This window comes from Pinus tabuliformis, chromosome 8 (assembly GCF_031772625.1).
Source record: "Pinus tabuliformis cultivar Carrire ecotype Pingquan chromosome 8, CPIR1, whole genome shotgun sequence".
Classification (NCBI taxonomy): domain Eukaryota; kingdom Viridiplantae; phylum Streptophyta; class Pinopsida; order Pinales; family Pinaceae; genus Pinus; species Pinus tabuliformis.
The window spans coordinates 51,640,322-51,656,515 of NC_142294.1; the positions used below are offsets into that span (position 1 = coordinate 51,640,322).

The 16,194-nt window shown below is 39.8% G+C and overlaps 1 protein-coding gene across 2 annotated transcripts in view; it reads left to right on the forward strand.

The window, feature by feature from the left end:
• The window catches only part of LOC149234098 (piezo-type mechanosensitive ion channel homolog), a 168,920-nt gene extending 152,947 nt beyond the window's left edge, over window positions 1–15,973 (forward strand). For both annotated transcript variants that reach the window (XM_089461107.1, XM_089461108.1), the window contains one exon: window positions 15,712–15,973. In XM_089461107.1, the coding sequence (XP_089317233.1) occupies window positions 15,712–15,958 (247 nt within the window). In that variant the 3' untranslated portion in view covers window positions 15,959–15,973. The remainder of the gene's footprint in view (window positions 1–15,711) is intronic.
• The last annotated feature ends 221 nt before the right edge of the window (window positions 15,974–16,194 follow it).

A 16,194-nucleotide genomic window follows, 5' to 3' on the forward strand; every position in this document is an offset into this window, starting at 1 on the left:
TTTTCATCCACAGTGTTAAAAGCAATAGGTTGAGTTTAGACTGGGCAGACAACTTGGTTTATGTTCATTACAACTTGCGATTGTTGTCCCATTACTGTGATGATGCAAAGACTAATAAAGACCTTAAGATTTGGGACAGGAATCCAGAGGAGCCCAATTTGGAGGATGGAGTGTTGCGATTAGAGCAATTAGAGGGTGCTCTTATCTAGGTATGTCCATTGTGGTATGAATTTTCCTGATAAAGCATTTCTGTAATTCATGTTTTTAATTTTTTTTGTTAACTAGTGTTTTTTTGTATGAATTTTTTGAGCGATTCCAGGATGATGATGATCGTGTTGAGATGCCACCCCCATGTGGTCCCTTGGTTCCTAGGTTCCATGGTTCAACACCAACAATAGGGGGTTCGTCTTCATCAGTTTCAATGCCACAACTTCCACAGGTACCATCTTCTTCATTGTCACCATGTGGAGGCCCGCCACCACGTTCTCTTCGTGGTGGGAGGAGAGATTAGTAGATATATTCACAATTTACTACTTTTGTCATAGATTAATCATTAGACTTGTAGGCTTGTGAATTTGAACCTTTTTGTCTTGGCAGTGACCAAGTGACATATTTCGTAAACATTATTATTTGAATTTTTGACATGACAAATGTTGGCAGTTGCTCACTTGCTAGATAAATCATATGCTCCATGTTTTATGTTTTACAATAGGCTTAAATGTTTAATGTTATATTATATGCTTAAAAATTTGATGTATGTTTGTAATTGCTAGAATATAGATGGTTGATGTTCGAATAATTAATCATTGATGTGCATACTAGTAACTACAATGGAATCATGGATGTCATATCTATCTTGATTTATGCAAAAATATGCATGTTTTCATGTCTTCTACAACTAATTTGGTATTTGGGATGTTTGTTTTGAGTATATATATATATATATATATATATATATAGCAGGTGCTTCTGTAGATGCTTCACTTCCTAGATTTTTGGAAAATGACGCTTCCGCGTCCCCGCTTCCAAAAAAGTCCCTGTTTTGTCCCCACTTCGTGCAACATTGGTCCCAACCATCTTTTGCATTTTGTGGTCATTTCCTTGTTGAATGTGGCCATATATGCTTTTATCGTTCTTTTTAGTTGCATCAACCTCCGGGCTTTGTTCCAAGCCATGAACCAAGGTGTGGCCAAGGGGAAGGGGCATGCTAACCCTATGTGGACCTAGTGGAGGAATGTGGACCCAGGTGGGAGAAATGATGAATGGGGTAATAATGAATGAAAAGGGTAATATAAGTGGATAAGGGAGCGGGACCACACAACCAAAATCGATGTTTCCCATGAAATACCATCCCTAGAGCCAAATGGTCAGTGAAAGAGATCCCACAGGACTAGAATCCAAGGTTAATACCTAAAAGGGGTCTAGGAGACAAGAGCACAGACCTAACCCATTCTTTCTGCCGAATCCCCCCATTAATCCATGCCTAGAAGTGTCCATGATAAGAAAACTACAATACTCAATTTCCAAATGACAAGGCATACCTTTAGGTTGGGGAGGCCCACCTTCAAACATATGGTCATGGCAGATGGGCAAGGGACCACATGGCTGGCTTCGGTGGCGGAGAAATGGCACAATGAGCTAGCTGGTGGCTGCAAGGGGTTGGTGGCTGTTGGCTGAGGACCATCTTGGAGAAAAAACTTCTCTGGGCTATTACCCACAAAATGGTGGGTAACACAACCCACAAAGATTTTACAAAGAAAAATATAGTGACTAGAACTTGCAACACGACCTCACTAGAATAATTCGACCCAAGGAAAATTGACGAGCTAGAAATCTACCTTTAAAGAAATTTGGTGTGAATAAAATTGGTCCATTTCTCACCAAAATATTGGCCTTTGTGCCTAGCTCTGTTTCGATCCCTGTGCATTCATAACTCGGCCCTAACAAATCAACCTCCCAAGCAACTATGCCTCCTCACTTCAACGATTCAACCTCTCCAATTTCCAACAAATCGACCTCCTAGAAACACCCTGAAATTATCCCTATATTCTTCTTCCTTCTTCTTAGTCAAATTGAGCCTCATGCTTTAGAGAATTCGCTCTCTCCTTGAGAAATTCACTTTTCCAAAAATGTTGTAGCAACCTCTCTCTCTTGTGTTCTTGTATCTTCACCTCTTCGCTATAATTCTTTTATAATCTTCATTAAAGCCCAAATCCCTGTCTAATCTCCCTTCTAGAAGATTTTGGAGATCAATGGTTGAGATCATTTCTAAGTCACTTAAATAATTTTGTCCTTAGAAAATGACTTAATAGTCCACGATAAGTAATTGACTTTAATTATTGTACTTTTCCTAAGTTAGACTTAGGAAAGAAGACATAAATCACTTACTCCACCAAGCAAGCAGTTAAAGAGGCAATAAATCATCTTCCACATGCTAAGACATTGAGCCCATGCAAAAGAATTTTCGAAGCCACCACAAGCTTCAACACTCCCTCTTAACAAGGAAGGGATTCTCCATCACCCCCATCTTATCTCGGTACTTCACAAACTTCCCTTTCACTAGAGGATTAGTGAGAATATCTACCACTTGCTCCTTTGTGGAAATGTACTCTAATCTCAAAAAATTGTTGAATGGTGTTGTCATTGATGCCAAAGTAGATCCTTGAATGATCTTAATATTCGTCTAGTTTGCATTGATTAGAAGCTCCAAATAACAAGAAGCCTTGGAAGAGAGGAAAGGAAACCCTAGAAGTCCGACACTTGTTGAAGATTTTGAGGATGAAGATCAATGTATTTGCTAGAAAGGCCGTCTTCATTTGATAACCCTTGTCATGCCGATTCCAACTGTAGTTGGCACATCACGTGGGTCTTCTTGGTTGAGGAGATATGGCTTCTTGAAGTTGAAACCCCATGATTTGGTCAAGGAACTCCAAAGGAGGTCATTTGGCAGCAATGTGTTGAAATTTCTAAGTCTAACCGTTAGAAATTTTATCTGTATTCTTCTGGTTTATTTCTCCTACTTGTTAATTACAAACAAGTTATTTAAACATATAAACATCGGAATAAACACAATACAGTCTCAACCATCTACAGATCAACATCTAAAAGAATAGCAAACACACAAGTGACACCGTTATTTTTGGACAACTCGTCCCTGAAAAAATCCAACTTGGGAAAACCGGTGCAGCAATTCTGAGGGTTTATTTATTATGCAGTCTATCCTTGAGGACAACTGGGTGCCAAACTGGCTCACGTAATAGAGAAAAATAACCGGCAGTAATACCTCTTTATTCGGAAGAAAATATTCACAAAATCTGCCCCACGAAACCCTCTCCAACACAACTAAAGCACTGCGTCAGCCCTCCTGGCCTTTGCGTCAGCCTTTTGAGGCACTGTGTAGCCTCTACGACCTTCTGTGTCACTCCTGCTGCCCTCTGCGTGGATGATGCAGACCCTTCTTGCTCTGCGCTATCTCTGCTGGGCTCTGCGTGCCCTGATATGGCTTCTGTGTCTGCCTCTTTGCCTCTGCGCTGCTCTCTCGGCACTATCTCTGCCTCTCTGTCTAGTACCCACTACCCCTCGCTGCAAACTGATCGCTGATTTGACTTTACTTAGCAACCCCGCTCTAGTAAATCGAATGACTGATCACTCTGGTGTATTCTCCAACTGACCCTTAAGCCTCCTCTTATACTTTTCTTGTTGGTCCTTCAACGGCCGAGATTATATCTCTAATCAACGGCTAAGATTAGATTTGGCTTGATCCATGTCTTTTAGAACCTTCTAACCCAGTTTTATATTAATACCCATTAATATTTTATTTTTCCTAAGTTTAGACTTAGGAACTCCATTAAAAATATTAATTATTTTAATATCTCCCAAACCGGGTAGAATCTGCCCAAACCATTTTTGGGTCTTGGAGATCTCATGTGCTTTAGCCTCTCCACCAATTTTCATGGCTAGAGCACATCAGATGCTACCCCAAATCAACACAAGGCAGGTTCATATATCATTCTAAACAATCCAACTTGAAGATTGCTTGTATTGTGAATGTTGAAGAGGGGGATTTTATGTAGCAGTGGTTGCAGATTTGAAGATCTATCCTTCAACAGGTCGATAGATAGTAGAAGTCGTGAAATTAATGTTCAATATTATGGGTAGATTAGTAGAGTAGTAGATTTTGAAAGTGAAGTCATGGACAAAATTGTAGAAGGATTCATGGTTGTTGTTGACAGGGGGAATCAATTGTGGCAAGTCATGAAAGGCATAACATGTCAGGGGGAGAAAGGCAGTTTATTGTAGGAAGATAGAGGAATATATATTGTTAGGGGGAGTAACCCTTTTCCATTGATGTCAAGGGGGGGGGGGGCGAGGTAGAAATCAGGAAAGGAAGATCAGAAGCATGGAGACAGGGGGAGCAGTGATCGCGGGGGAAGTATGTGTGTTGCCATAAATGACAAAGGGGGAGATTGGTGGATGGTTTTGTCATTGATGCCAACGTCGGTCCTTGAACGTCTCAATATTCGTCTAGTTTGCATTGATTGGAAGCTCCAAATAACAATAAGTCTTGGAAGAGAGGAAGGGAAACCCCAGAAGCACCGCACTTGTTGAAGATTTTGAGGATGAAGATAAGTGTCTTTGCTTGCAAGACCATTTTCATTTGATAGCTCTTGTCATGCCGATTTCAACGGTAGATGGCACATAACTTGGGTCTTCTCTGTTGAGGAGATATGGCTTCTCGAAGTTGGAACCCCATTTTTTGGTCAAGGAACCCCAAAGAAGGCGCTACAAACAATTCTATATTATGCAAGGAAATTAAAATAAAATGGGCCTATCTTATTCAAGCTTGTTTACAAATTGTCAAGGGAATTTTAATCAAATTATTTTTTGGATTTCCTAGTTAATTTTGGCCTCCAAGACAAGTCAACCTCAAGAAGTCATATTTTTGGCTCCAAAATTTAAATTTCATTTACAAGTCGGCTTCCCTCCTTTTTGCACAGGTTGACTCCATTTGAAATTTCTCCATCACTATAAAAGGAGGCTTGGATCCTCCATAATACACAAAGATTTAAACGTCTAATCTTCTATATGCTTTTGTGGCCTTGGTTAATCAAGATTATCTCAAGCAAGGTCAAACCTATGAAGGAGATTTTGCTTTAACCCTTATGTTTTTTTTGGGGTATGGTTATTCGCTAGGTGTAGAGAAGTTTCTGAGGTCATTTCAGCATCTGGTATGGGCTAATCTAAGTTCTTTCTGAAGTATTTTGAGTGCATATCTTCTGAGGTTAAATGTGCAGGCCTGAGGTCTCATTTTTGCCTTAAACAGAAAAGTTTTCTGGGGTAATTTTTTCTTATGGGTCTGACTGTCATCTGGCCGAATTGAGGGTCTCTTTCGGCAACATAGAAGACCGAGTTTTGGGGCTTAAAATTTTATTTTGTTGGAGGTTCTTCGCTGGAATTTTGTGCCATAATCTGTGACTATCTTGAAGCTGTTGATGGTCTATCCATGCTTCATCTCTTGGCCTATTTTCACCATCTTTTGGCACAGGTCTCTGCGGTTTATGTGACCTAATTCGCTGGTGCAATCTAAGAGAATGGTTGATTAACCTAATTGTGTTATGTGTATGGAAATGCGATGGTTAATCTATCTGTTGAATTCAGACATGCCAGAAATGTTGTAGGAAGATGCTTATGTTTGGACATGTGAGTTTGTTTTGTTGCAGAATCTCTCTCAAGAATACATTCTAAATTTCCAGACCTTTCTATTGGGTGCTATAGTGAATCGCATGCCAAATCAGCGAAATCAACCAACTGTAGTTGTAACAGTTATTGGCAAGGATTCCTTGAGAGTACATTCGTCTGTGGACAAGCTCTACATGACTATACCTAAGGGGACATTTTCTGAAATCGAAAGTGATTCAGTAATTCCTACGTTGTCCTAGTGATAATTAATCTAGATGGGGACAAGAATTCATTATATGAAAATTAGTGACATTGTAGAGGATGAAAAATGGCATATCTACACCTTTTCAATTGATTGTTAGCTAAGACTACTAGTGTGTTCGCTGGTACGTGTATCATGTCAATATGACTAGCATAATAACCTGTATGTGAGTAACCTATGTGGAATGATGACCAAGTGATACATTACTAGCTGTAAACTTCCAAGACGGTGACTGCATAATTGCCCTATGTTGTTGAAGAATTGGATGGTTGCTTGTGGTTACTGCAGTGATGTGTTGATGACTAGGTTTAGTCATACTCAGAATGTTTACTTGTTGCTGCAAGGTTGAATAGGATGCAGTGAGATTATTATTGAATATTGACTACTGTTTCATGTCTATATTGCCTGAAATACTGATGTTGGTATATCATTGAAACACTGATGCTGGTATGTCTAATAATTTTCCTATTTGTAAAACCCTGGCTATTTCTTATGTGAGGGGAGAAATTAAATATAGAAGATGCATCCTAGGAGTTCTTCTATAGGATTCAAGGAAGACAAATTTTAACATGCAAATTTTCAATGCCAAATCATCAAAGACCATTTAGAAGTGGAGAACAGCAAAGATATTCTCAAGGAGAAGATTCCTTCAGCAGATCTTCACCATATACACCCAGATATAACAAGAGTATGGATAGAGGGCTTTATTAAAGCCCTAGAAGCGGATCTTTTGGAAGACAAGACAAAATTTCATATGCCTATGATAACAGGAGTTACAACAACTTTGCTCCTCTATTAAGACCAGATGTAGAGTGCTATTTATGCCCTAATCTTGGCCATTTTGCACGAGATTGTAAATGCAGCTTGAAGTGGATCCCGCAAAACCAGGAAGGAAGGAGTGCAGAATGTTATCTATGTCATAACCTTGGCCATTTTGCACAAGATTGTAGAAGTGGCTTGACTTGGATTTCGCAGAACCGGGAAAGAGAAGCATTCACTAAGTAGGAAGACAAGACCACCAAGGTCTGGCAGAGAAAACATGCCTCACAATAACTTTTCACACAATTGGAAGGCATATTGTCAGGGGGAGCCCATTATGTAATAGGAAAACATATTGACAGGGGGATTCTATTTGATGAACAAAAGAGCACACTATTAGGGGGAGTTATATCACAGGTCCACAGGAAGCAGACAGATTGTCAAGGGGAGTCACCCTTTTCCATTGATGTCAAAGGGGGATAGAAATTTGGAAGAATCAAGGGAGAGAGAAAGAAGCATGATGCAACATGCTTTGGTATGCTAAGTGTGTTGACATCAATGACAAAGGGGGAGATTGTTGAGTATGTTGTCATTGATGTCAAAGCGGGAGCAGGTTCAGGTGTGCAAGATGTCATTGATGTCAAAGTAGGAGCAAGAGTAGGTATGCAGGGGATGATGCAACTAGACGAAATCCTAACTCTAGGGTTTGTTTCCTTGGTCGATGGACATAGCTCGCACGTGATGAGGATTTTGAAGCAACAGATCGCTGAATCTGTCTTGGAGACTCTCGCCATTGGACTCTACTCGGCATTCTGATTCCGGTGGTATGTGGAGCATCTAGTGGGTCCTCACGATTTGTGAGATATGCCCAGTTGAAGTTGAAGCCCCAGTTAATGGTCCAAAGCCCCAAGGGCTGTTGATGTTGCAATTTCATTGGCATGATTAGAAGGATAAATGTGATGATGTGGCATCGCTTTATTGGAAAAAGAGAAATTGTTGAAGGGGTAAAGTTAATATTTAAATTTAATCAATTGAGGGCGTATTCAAATATGGTCCAAAAATTGTGACACCAAAGTTGAAATTCAATTGATGAAGGTTGGCCTCGATTTAACTTAGGTTTTGGCCCTATTACCGCTCAAACTAGCAGGGGGCATAAAAGGGACTCCTAAAGGGACAATTTCTAATTCAAGGGCAACGATGGGGGCTTAGACCACTGCGACCTCAGCTAAGACTCCCTACTATTTACAGGCTTTCATCGATGGGAGGAGACTCGGTATATAGAAAGTCACTTGTGAAAGATGAAATAACCAATGGATGTGAAGTGACCTTAATAATCCTTTCCTAGAAGGGGGGTTAAGAATAAAGCTTACTTGCTTTTTAAGCAATGTACAAAGATTTCTAGGATAAGGAGGTAAGGATTTGAGGGTTAGGTTAGGGGAATATGCCTTGTAAAGGAGTTTCCCAATCGTAAAAATCCTTATTGAACTTGACTTCCCAAGTGGTTCTTGAAGAATTGACTTTTCAAAGTTGTTGGACCATGCGGGACCAAGTGGACCCAACCTAGGTTAAGGGGAGAGAATCTAGCAACCAATGATGTTCTTAACCCAAACAAGGAAGGGGAAAGGATCAAAGTAAGAATTTCCAATTAAAAGTATCAAATTGATCCTATGAGGTGCTAGCCTAGGGAATACCAGGGCAAAGTTTGCTCTCAGAGCTAGGGCTTGGGTTATCTCACAACTCTACCGTCGGAATGACTTCAAAATTGGAGTAGGCCTTGATGACACACCAACATAGTAGAGGCTAGGAGATCGAATCTTTTCTTTGGTTATTTTGTCGGGAAAGTGTGCCCTAGTTGACCCAACTTGGCTAGACCTAGGAGAGAGAGGGAAAGGTGGAGAAACATGTTCTTTGAGTGATCACCTATTGGAGGACCAGTGCCTTAATCCCTTGGGGAGAATGGAGTCTAGGAGAATAATGAGAAAGGAACCCATATTTCAGTCAAGGAGGCCTCAAGTACTACCTCGGTTAGCCTTTAGGGCAGGAAGAAGAGACCTCAAAGCTTTTATACTTCGCTTGGAAAAAGAGATGTCTTATCAAGATAAATTCACTGTAGAATTATCCCTAGGAAATTTCATTCACATACATGGCCCAAACATTGAGAGATGCCATACAGAATCAATAATTCCACAAATTTGCAATTATGCAATGAAGCAATTAGCCCTATTATGGCGAAAATCCCATTCAATGCATATGACAAAAGTAAAATAAGAATATGATTAAAAGTGTGTACTTACATGTAATAAAACATATCCAACCATTAACAATTTGACAATAAAGAAGCTCCAAGATAAAATACTCCAATCCAAACATCAAAAGTCATCCATGCTCCATTTCTTCATCCCAGAAAAGTGATCCAATCCAAAGTGATGATGAGAAAATGAACTCATCTCACTTGTATTTATAGACTAATTAGGAGTTCGAATTAGTCACTTAGGCCTACACAAGCTCCAAAAATAAAATAATGTGCTAATGCCCTAACTTTTGGTGTCAAGCCCACCAAACTAGCTCATAAATGAAATAATAAGCCTCTTAATAGGTCAAATGATAAACAATACATGTCGTAGGGCCTTCCAAGAGGCCCGATGAGGTCCATAGGTGCCATAATGAAGAATAGGACTCTTAAAAGCTAAGGTGCACGAAATGGGGAAACGGGTACGAGTTTCGACACGGGCACGGGTACGAAATGTGACCCCACCAAATTTTGGAAACAGGGAAACGCAATATATATATATATATATATATATATTAGGACATTTAGGAAATATGTGCAATCATAAAGCATATATGATACATTCTAATTTATTACATTATGATTAAATTGTCAATTGTCAATGCATAAACTATAAGTCTCTAAATTTACATAACATTTACTCATGAAAGATCACATAATGAAAATAGCAATATCCAAAATCAGCCACGAGAAATTTCTAATTTCTTGTCTCGTGCTTGATTGGGAGTCTCCTCCTACATAGTCGAACAACCTTAGTGCTTTTGATTAAATACAAGTTCTATACCCTAGTACCCTACGTGCTCTTGATTATTGGGAGTCTCCCCTGCATAGAGGGCTTGGTTGTCTTGATTAAATACAAGTTCCATACACTAGTACATGACAAAATCCAATGGAAACATTGCAATCCCCCCAATCCTGAAATCCTAAAAAACAGATAAGTCTACTGGATTTTGAGTGAGATCTAAGATTCTATTTTCTCGATATGAAATCCAATGAGGGCGAAACCACTCTCAAACATCCTGAGTCATTTCATGGTAATATTAAAAATTTAAGTAAAAGGATGAACCATTACCATGAACTACATATCAACACTAGGGCCATAGGCTTGAACATTAGGCTGCTCCACTCAAAAAATCCTCTTTTTTATAACTTGAGAGGCATCTAGAAGCATCCAAAAGATATTTTAGTTGCCCAATAGAAAATTAGAAGCGAAAAAATAAAAAAAAATACAAGAAAAAGTCACGTTAGAAGAGGAAACTCCACCGTATGGCCTGGAAATTCCTTTTTGGCTGTACTGGCCACGTTTCCTCCTCGAGAAACAGGCCAGTATGGTCGGAAACGAGTTTCCAGGCCATACGACACGAGTTTCCTCGTTTTCATTTCGTTTCCGGCCAGAAATGGACCCTTCTCCAATGTTTCCTGCAACTTAGCTTAAAAGTGATGGAGAAGGGGGTGGTCCCTTGTTCTCCAAACCAATGTTGTTAAAAGCGCGAGCGGGATTAAATCGCCGCGGGAATGAAGCGGAAAAAATCGGAAAAAGCGGGAAAAAGCGGAAAAAAGCGGGAAAAAAGCGGAAAAAAGCGGGAAAAAAGCATTTAGTACAAAAATATTCATTTTTTTTCATTTTTTTTCAATTTTCATTATAAATCGCGCTGCCAGGGACCCCCGAGCTTTTTTACGAAAAAGCGCATTTTTTCAAAAAGCGCGTTTTTTTCAAAAAAAGCGGCAAAAATTTTTTTAGGTGCTTTTTCCCATAAAAAGCGCGATTAATCGGCTTAGGGAAAAAGCGCTTTTTTCAAAAAAAAGCGCGATTTAATCGCGCTTTAAAACACTGCTCCAAACAATTAACCTGTGGTGCTCCCAATGGGTGTGGGGGCACAATAATAACCTCATGGGTCTCCAGATGAGTCGAAGATGCCTGTAGACCATTTGTAAGGGCTCATATGATGGTGTAGGTGATGCCACATCATCCTACAAGTCCTGGGTCAACTGCCAAGTGCATGGTACACCTGTGGGGTTGGTTGGGCAAAGGTGAACTAGGTGCATCTTCCTCATCCAATAGGTGGATCTCAAGCTAATCTCTGAACATCTCTGGGGATCCATGGAGTGTTGTCTACTGCTGTGGAGGCCCATGGCTCTCAACACACACCCTACATGTGCCAATGTAGCCCTATGGAGGGTTAGGACCCCGTATAGGGAGACCAAACCCAAGATGGAGACCACCTGCAATCCTGCATAAGATCGAATGCGTCCCCTAACCTTCTACTTCAACAAGTCGTCAAGGAAATCTAGTAAAAGAGCTTACAAACCATGGATCAGAAGTGGGGACTTCATAGTGGCCTGCCCTTCCATAATGGGCTTTAGCATGTGCTAATGTCTCCAAACTCCAAATGGGGTTAACCAAGTATCCCATTAGGTGGTTTCTACTTCTAAAGTGGATAAGATGTCCAAGGTACATCCTTTGAAAGGTGGTGGTATGTGATAAAGAGGTGAATGGAGTAGGAGATGAGAAGGGGCAACCTTGGGCCACATGTTGGGGTACATGGCTAGCTAGTGGAAGGGAAGCCCACAATTGGGTATATAATGTATAGGAGGGAGCAATCTTGGTACATGAGGTGCCTTGACCTTGATTTTTCCACCCTTCTTTATATGCCTTTTGCTTTTTTTATGATTTTTCTTTAATTAACTGCTCGGGGCTCAAGGGGTAAGAGCATGGTGTGTGAGATATAACAGTGGATACCCCCTTTTACGGTAGGGCGGTACATTGCCCATTGGGGGTTTGGGACAATCATGGATTCCTATACGATGAAGGAGGCTCATAGAACCTATAGGAACTAGGGTGATGGCCATGATGATGGGGTAGAGCTCATGTGTTGGATTTTTTCCATGTGCCAAATGTGTTTGTGTCGACCATATTTTGCAATTTGTGGTAAGTTCTCCTGTGGAACGTCGCCAATTTTGCTTTTGCTTTTGCTTTTCTTTTTAGCTGCATCAACCTCCAGGGCATCATTCCAAGCCTGACCCAAGGTGTGGTCAAGGGGAAGGGGAGAGCTAGCCCTATGTTGACCCAGTGGAAGAATGTGGACCCTAGTGGGAGAAATAATGAGTGGAAAGGGTGTAATATATGTGGCTGATGGAGCGGGACCACAAAACCAAAATCAAGGTTTCCCGTGAAATATCATCCCTAAAGCCAAATAGTTAGTAAAAGAGATCCCGCGGGATTAGAATCCAAGGTTAATCATCCAAAGGGGACTAGGGGACAAGATCATAGACCTAGCCCATTATTGTTGTCAAATCCCCCCATTAATCAATGCCCAAAAGTGTCCATGATAAACAAACTACAATACTCAATTACCAAATGACAAGGCATACCTTTAGGTTCGGGAGGACCACCTTCAAACATACGATCATGGCAGATGGGTGAGGGACCACATGGCTGGCTTAGGTGGTAGAGAAATGACACAATGAGCTAGTTGGTGGGTGCCAGCTAAGGACCATCTTGGAGAAAAAATTTCTCATAGGATATCACCCACAAAATGGTGGGTAACAGGCCCAGTTCGAATTTTGGAGGAAATTAACTTTTCCCTCTTAAATTTCAAGTCATCTGCCCAAAAATTGGGGCTATTCTAAACTATATAAAGGACCCCATTAGTCAAGTATTAAACAACGCATAAACTTCTTGAAATCTAGCACGGATTTCTGAGATTATCTATGCAGCTAGTTAAAGTGAAATTCGCTCCTCTAACAAATGTTCGGCCCTGTGATGGACGCAAGGTTATGAAGTGGTGGTGTTAGTTTCTTTTCTTAGACAAGGGTTTTTGGCTTGGTCTATGATTCTGGGCTACGCTGGGGTTTCAGTTTCTTTCTAGCATGTGATGTTCCTCACAACCCTCACATGACACAGCACTGTGGTTCTCCTGTAGATCATTAAATCCTTCTTATATGCAGATTTGAGTGCAAGCAGCCTTCAGAAGTTTTTTTTGGAGTAAAGATCAACATTTGAGGGATCTTGACTGCCTTGTATATCACCAATTCTGAAGCAGTGGAGCAGAGTTGAAGGTTTCGCTATGGCATTAACCCAACTCCTCTTGCTCTGAGCATTTTATGGCTCTAAACAATGTATTCTTTGCGGTGGGCCAAACCCCTTTTGTTTGAGGTATTTGCTCAAGATTTCTTTTTTGGGCCCAGTACTTAAATTTAATATATCTATGATTGGCACTGTTTGTCCTAATCTGAAATTCGATAGATCTGAGGGTTATATAAGAGGTTGGATCTGTCTAGCCACCTGTACCTATACGTGCACATGTTTCGACTTTATAAGAAGCCTTGACCAGTGACCTTTTGGATTGATTCGAGAAATCTGTTACTATACTTCTAATCTGTGAAGCACAAAATTTACGACATATTCTCCATGTGAAGATCGAGCCTCATCTGAGTTATATTATCCTTGTAAGCGAGTTTACTGTGGCACAATACCTCTGAAAAGGTGAAATTTTCTGTGACAATTTTTTTCTGACCGAGCCTACTTTAAGCATGTTATTCCTGTGCAAAACTATATCAGTCTTTGAACGAAAGCAAACAGAACACCTTCAAAACCCGTGGATTCAATTCAGAAGCATGAATCTGATTAGGGAAACTTCAATGCTTACCTTTGAAGCAGCAGATGTGAACCTTGGCCTGTAGAATGCAGACAACAAAGTTTGTGTGGTGTGAGTGGAGTGAATTGATCTTACAATCTGAAAAATCTAGTGTGTTGTTCTGTCATGCGATGATGATCCAATTTGATTCACTACAGTGTTTTGGTATGAGCTTTACACTGTTTTCTGTGTTTCAATTACAACAATGTTTGTTGATGGTGTAATGACCTGGTACGTATTTGTGTCTGCAATATAGAACCCAGATCTGGTGCGGAAAACCATGGTGTAATATGTCTCATTTTATCTAAGCCAGTGTAGAAGCAAGACTTGTTTCAATCAAATGCAAAATGGTGAAACAATTCGATAGTGTATGGTCAAAAATATGCCCTGGTGCGATATGATCTGAGAAGGTGCCTCTGACCTGGTGTGTAAGGTGTGTTCCTCAAATCTGGGTATGACCAATGCGATTGATCCAAAACAACAAGAGTGCAAATACGTGGTTTGATATGGTTCTAAAAGTACTGAATTTTTCAATCTTCCGATGTTTGGTTAGATGACAATATCCCTCTTGACATGAGAGTTTGTGGTGACAAACTTATGGCAGTGAGGGCATATCCAAAGGATGTATGGCAGTTATGTTTTCTGAAAACCCTCCTGACAACACCTTGATGTGACATCAACGTACCCATTGATATGCCAGTGACCATGACATAAACAAGGCTCTGTTATGTGACCATAATAGTGATGACAGTCCTTTGATAACAGTGGCCAATTGATGAAGTTAGATATGAAAACATTGCGAAGAACTTGTTGTGATATAATGACAGAGACCTAGATGCATGGCAGTAATAGACTTTGAGGATTGATATGATCCATGACAGTACTGGAAAGTTTCAGCAGTAGAGGCAGCTGGTAGTTGTAAAACAATAAAGTACAGAGGTGTAACAACTAGTGGCAACAGTGGATGGTGGTGCAGTTGTGAGAACAATAACAGTAGGAGGAGTAGTGGTATACCAGCTGATAGATTGCGGCAGTATGTAGTAGAAGTGGTTAGTGTGGCAGTGGAGCAGCGGTAGAAGCAGTGGCAACAGTTTATTGTACTCGGGCCATTATCCTTGGTACGGGAGCCCATCCTTCAGGGAACATCTATTTCCTTCCAGCTTTGCTGGAGAAACCGCTTGGGAGTTTTGTACTTCCTTCCAGGTTTACCTGGTAAATGTTGTTTGTACATCATACATAATTGAGCTTATTGTTGAGCCAAATCTTGTGTATTGTCTTGATTTGATGATGTTTACTATTTTAATCTGATGCTCTGAAGTTTTAATTATTAAAGTAACCTAATTGTGGAAAACTGAGGGAAACACTGATTCACCCCCCTCTCAGTGTTTCCAACAAAACATGGATTCATGATTGTTACAATATATTATGCTGTATTAGCATCAATCATACACAATGGATCAACATCCTTTTTCATTCATCTTCATATGAAAACCATTCATATGGGCTAAGGAAAAATCATTTAGGGTTTAGGGCATCATAGGGCTGCAAAACATGTCAAGGGCATGCATTTTTATAGTGCAAGAGTTTTCCCCTTCATAGTGTAAATGTGCATTTGCCATTAAGATAATGTGTGTATTCTCACTATGTAAACATGTAATCACATGTACTCAGCATGAATTTTCAACTTGAGGCATCCATTTTTCTCAATACCTTGTTTTTATGTAATATTATGAGGTCAAACATCCAATTACCAACACATAAGGCCTGTATTTTCTTTCTAGGGTGTGAGTTTTTCATCATGCCTTGTTTTCATGAAATTTTATTTGTGTGCATTTTTGACTTTTTATATATGCATTTTGTAATAGTTTATTGTAGTTGCTGCCACATGTAGGTGTGTAAGGTAAGTTTCAACTTTGGATATATGTCAACTTGAGCTGTTGTTGATGTAGGGTTTTAATTTACTTTGGTACCTGTTTGGCACATTAGCAACTATATTTTTTGTTCTATGTTGTTTTTGTGATATGCTTTCTATGACAGACATTTGCGTAAATATTCATGGTGTTTCATTGAATTGTCTTTTGCAGGTTCAACCCATGGAAAGGAACTTATTTCATTTATGTTATTTTAGCCACACAACTAGCGGTTGTGTTAGTTGTTGGTGTTGCGATACGGGTTGATGAAAGAAACCATTTACCACTTCAAGAATCTTCTTGGAGAAATATAATTTTATCAATTTTATGTTTTGGTGCGTTTTATACATCCAGATTTTTCAAAACCATATTTCTAGAAGTACAGTATCAAATAACAATATTTTATATCTTGTATTTTTAGCCACACAACTAGTGGTTTTGTTAGTTGTGATTGTAGTACAGGTTGATGAAAGATCCCAATCATTGAGAGAATCGTATTGGAAAAATAAATATTCTATCAAATTTTCTGTTTTGATACATTTTATACACCGAAAAATTTCAAAACCATATTTCTAGAATGTGTGAAAATGACAATGTTCTTTATCTTGTACTGTACTGTGGTGTTTCTTGATTCAACCTTGAGTTCTGGTTATGTTT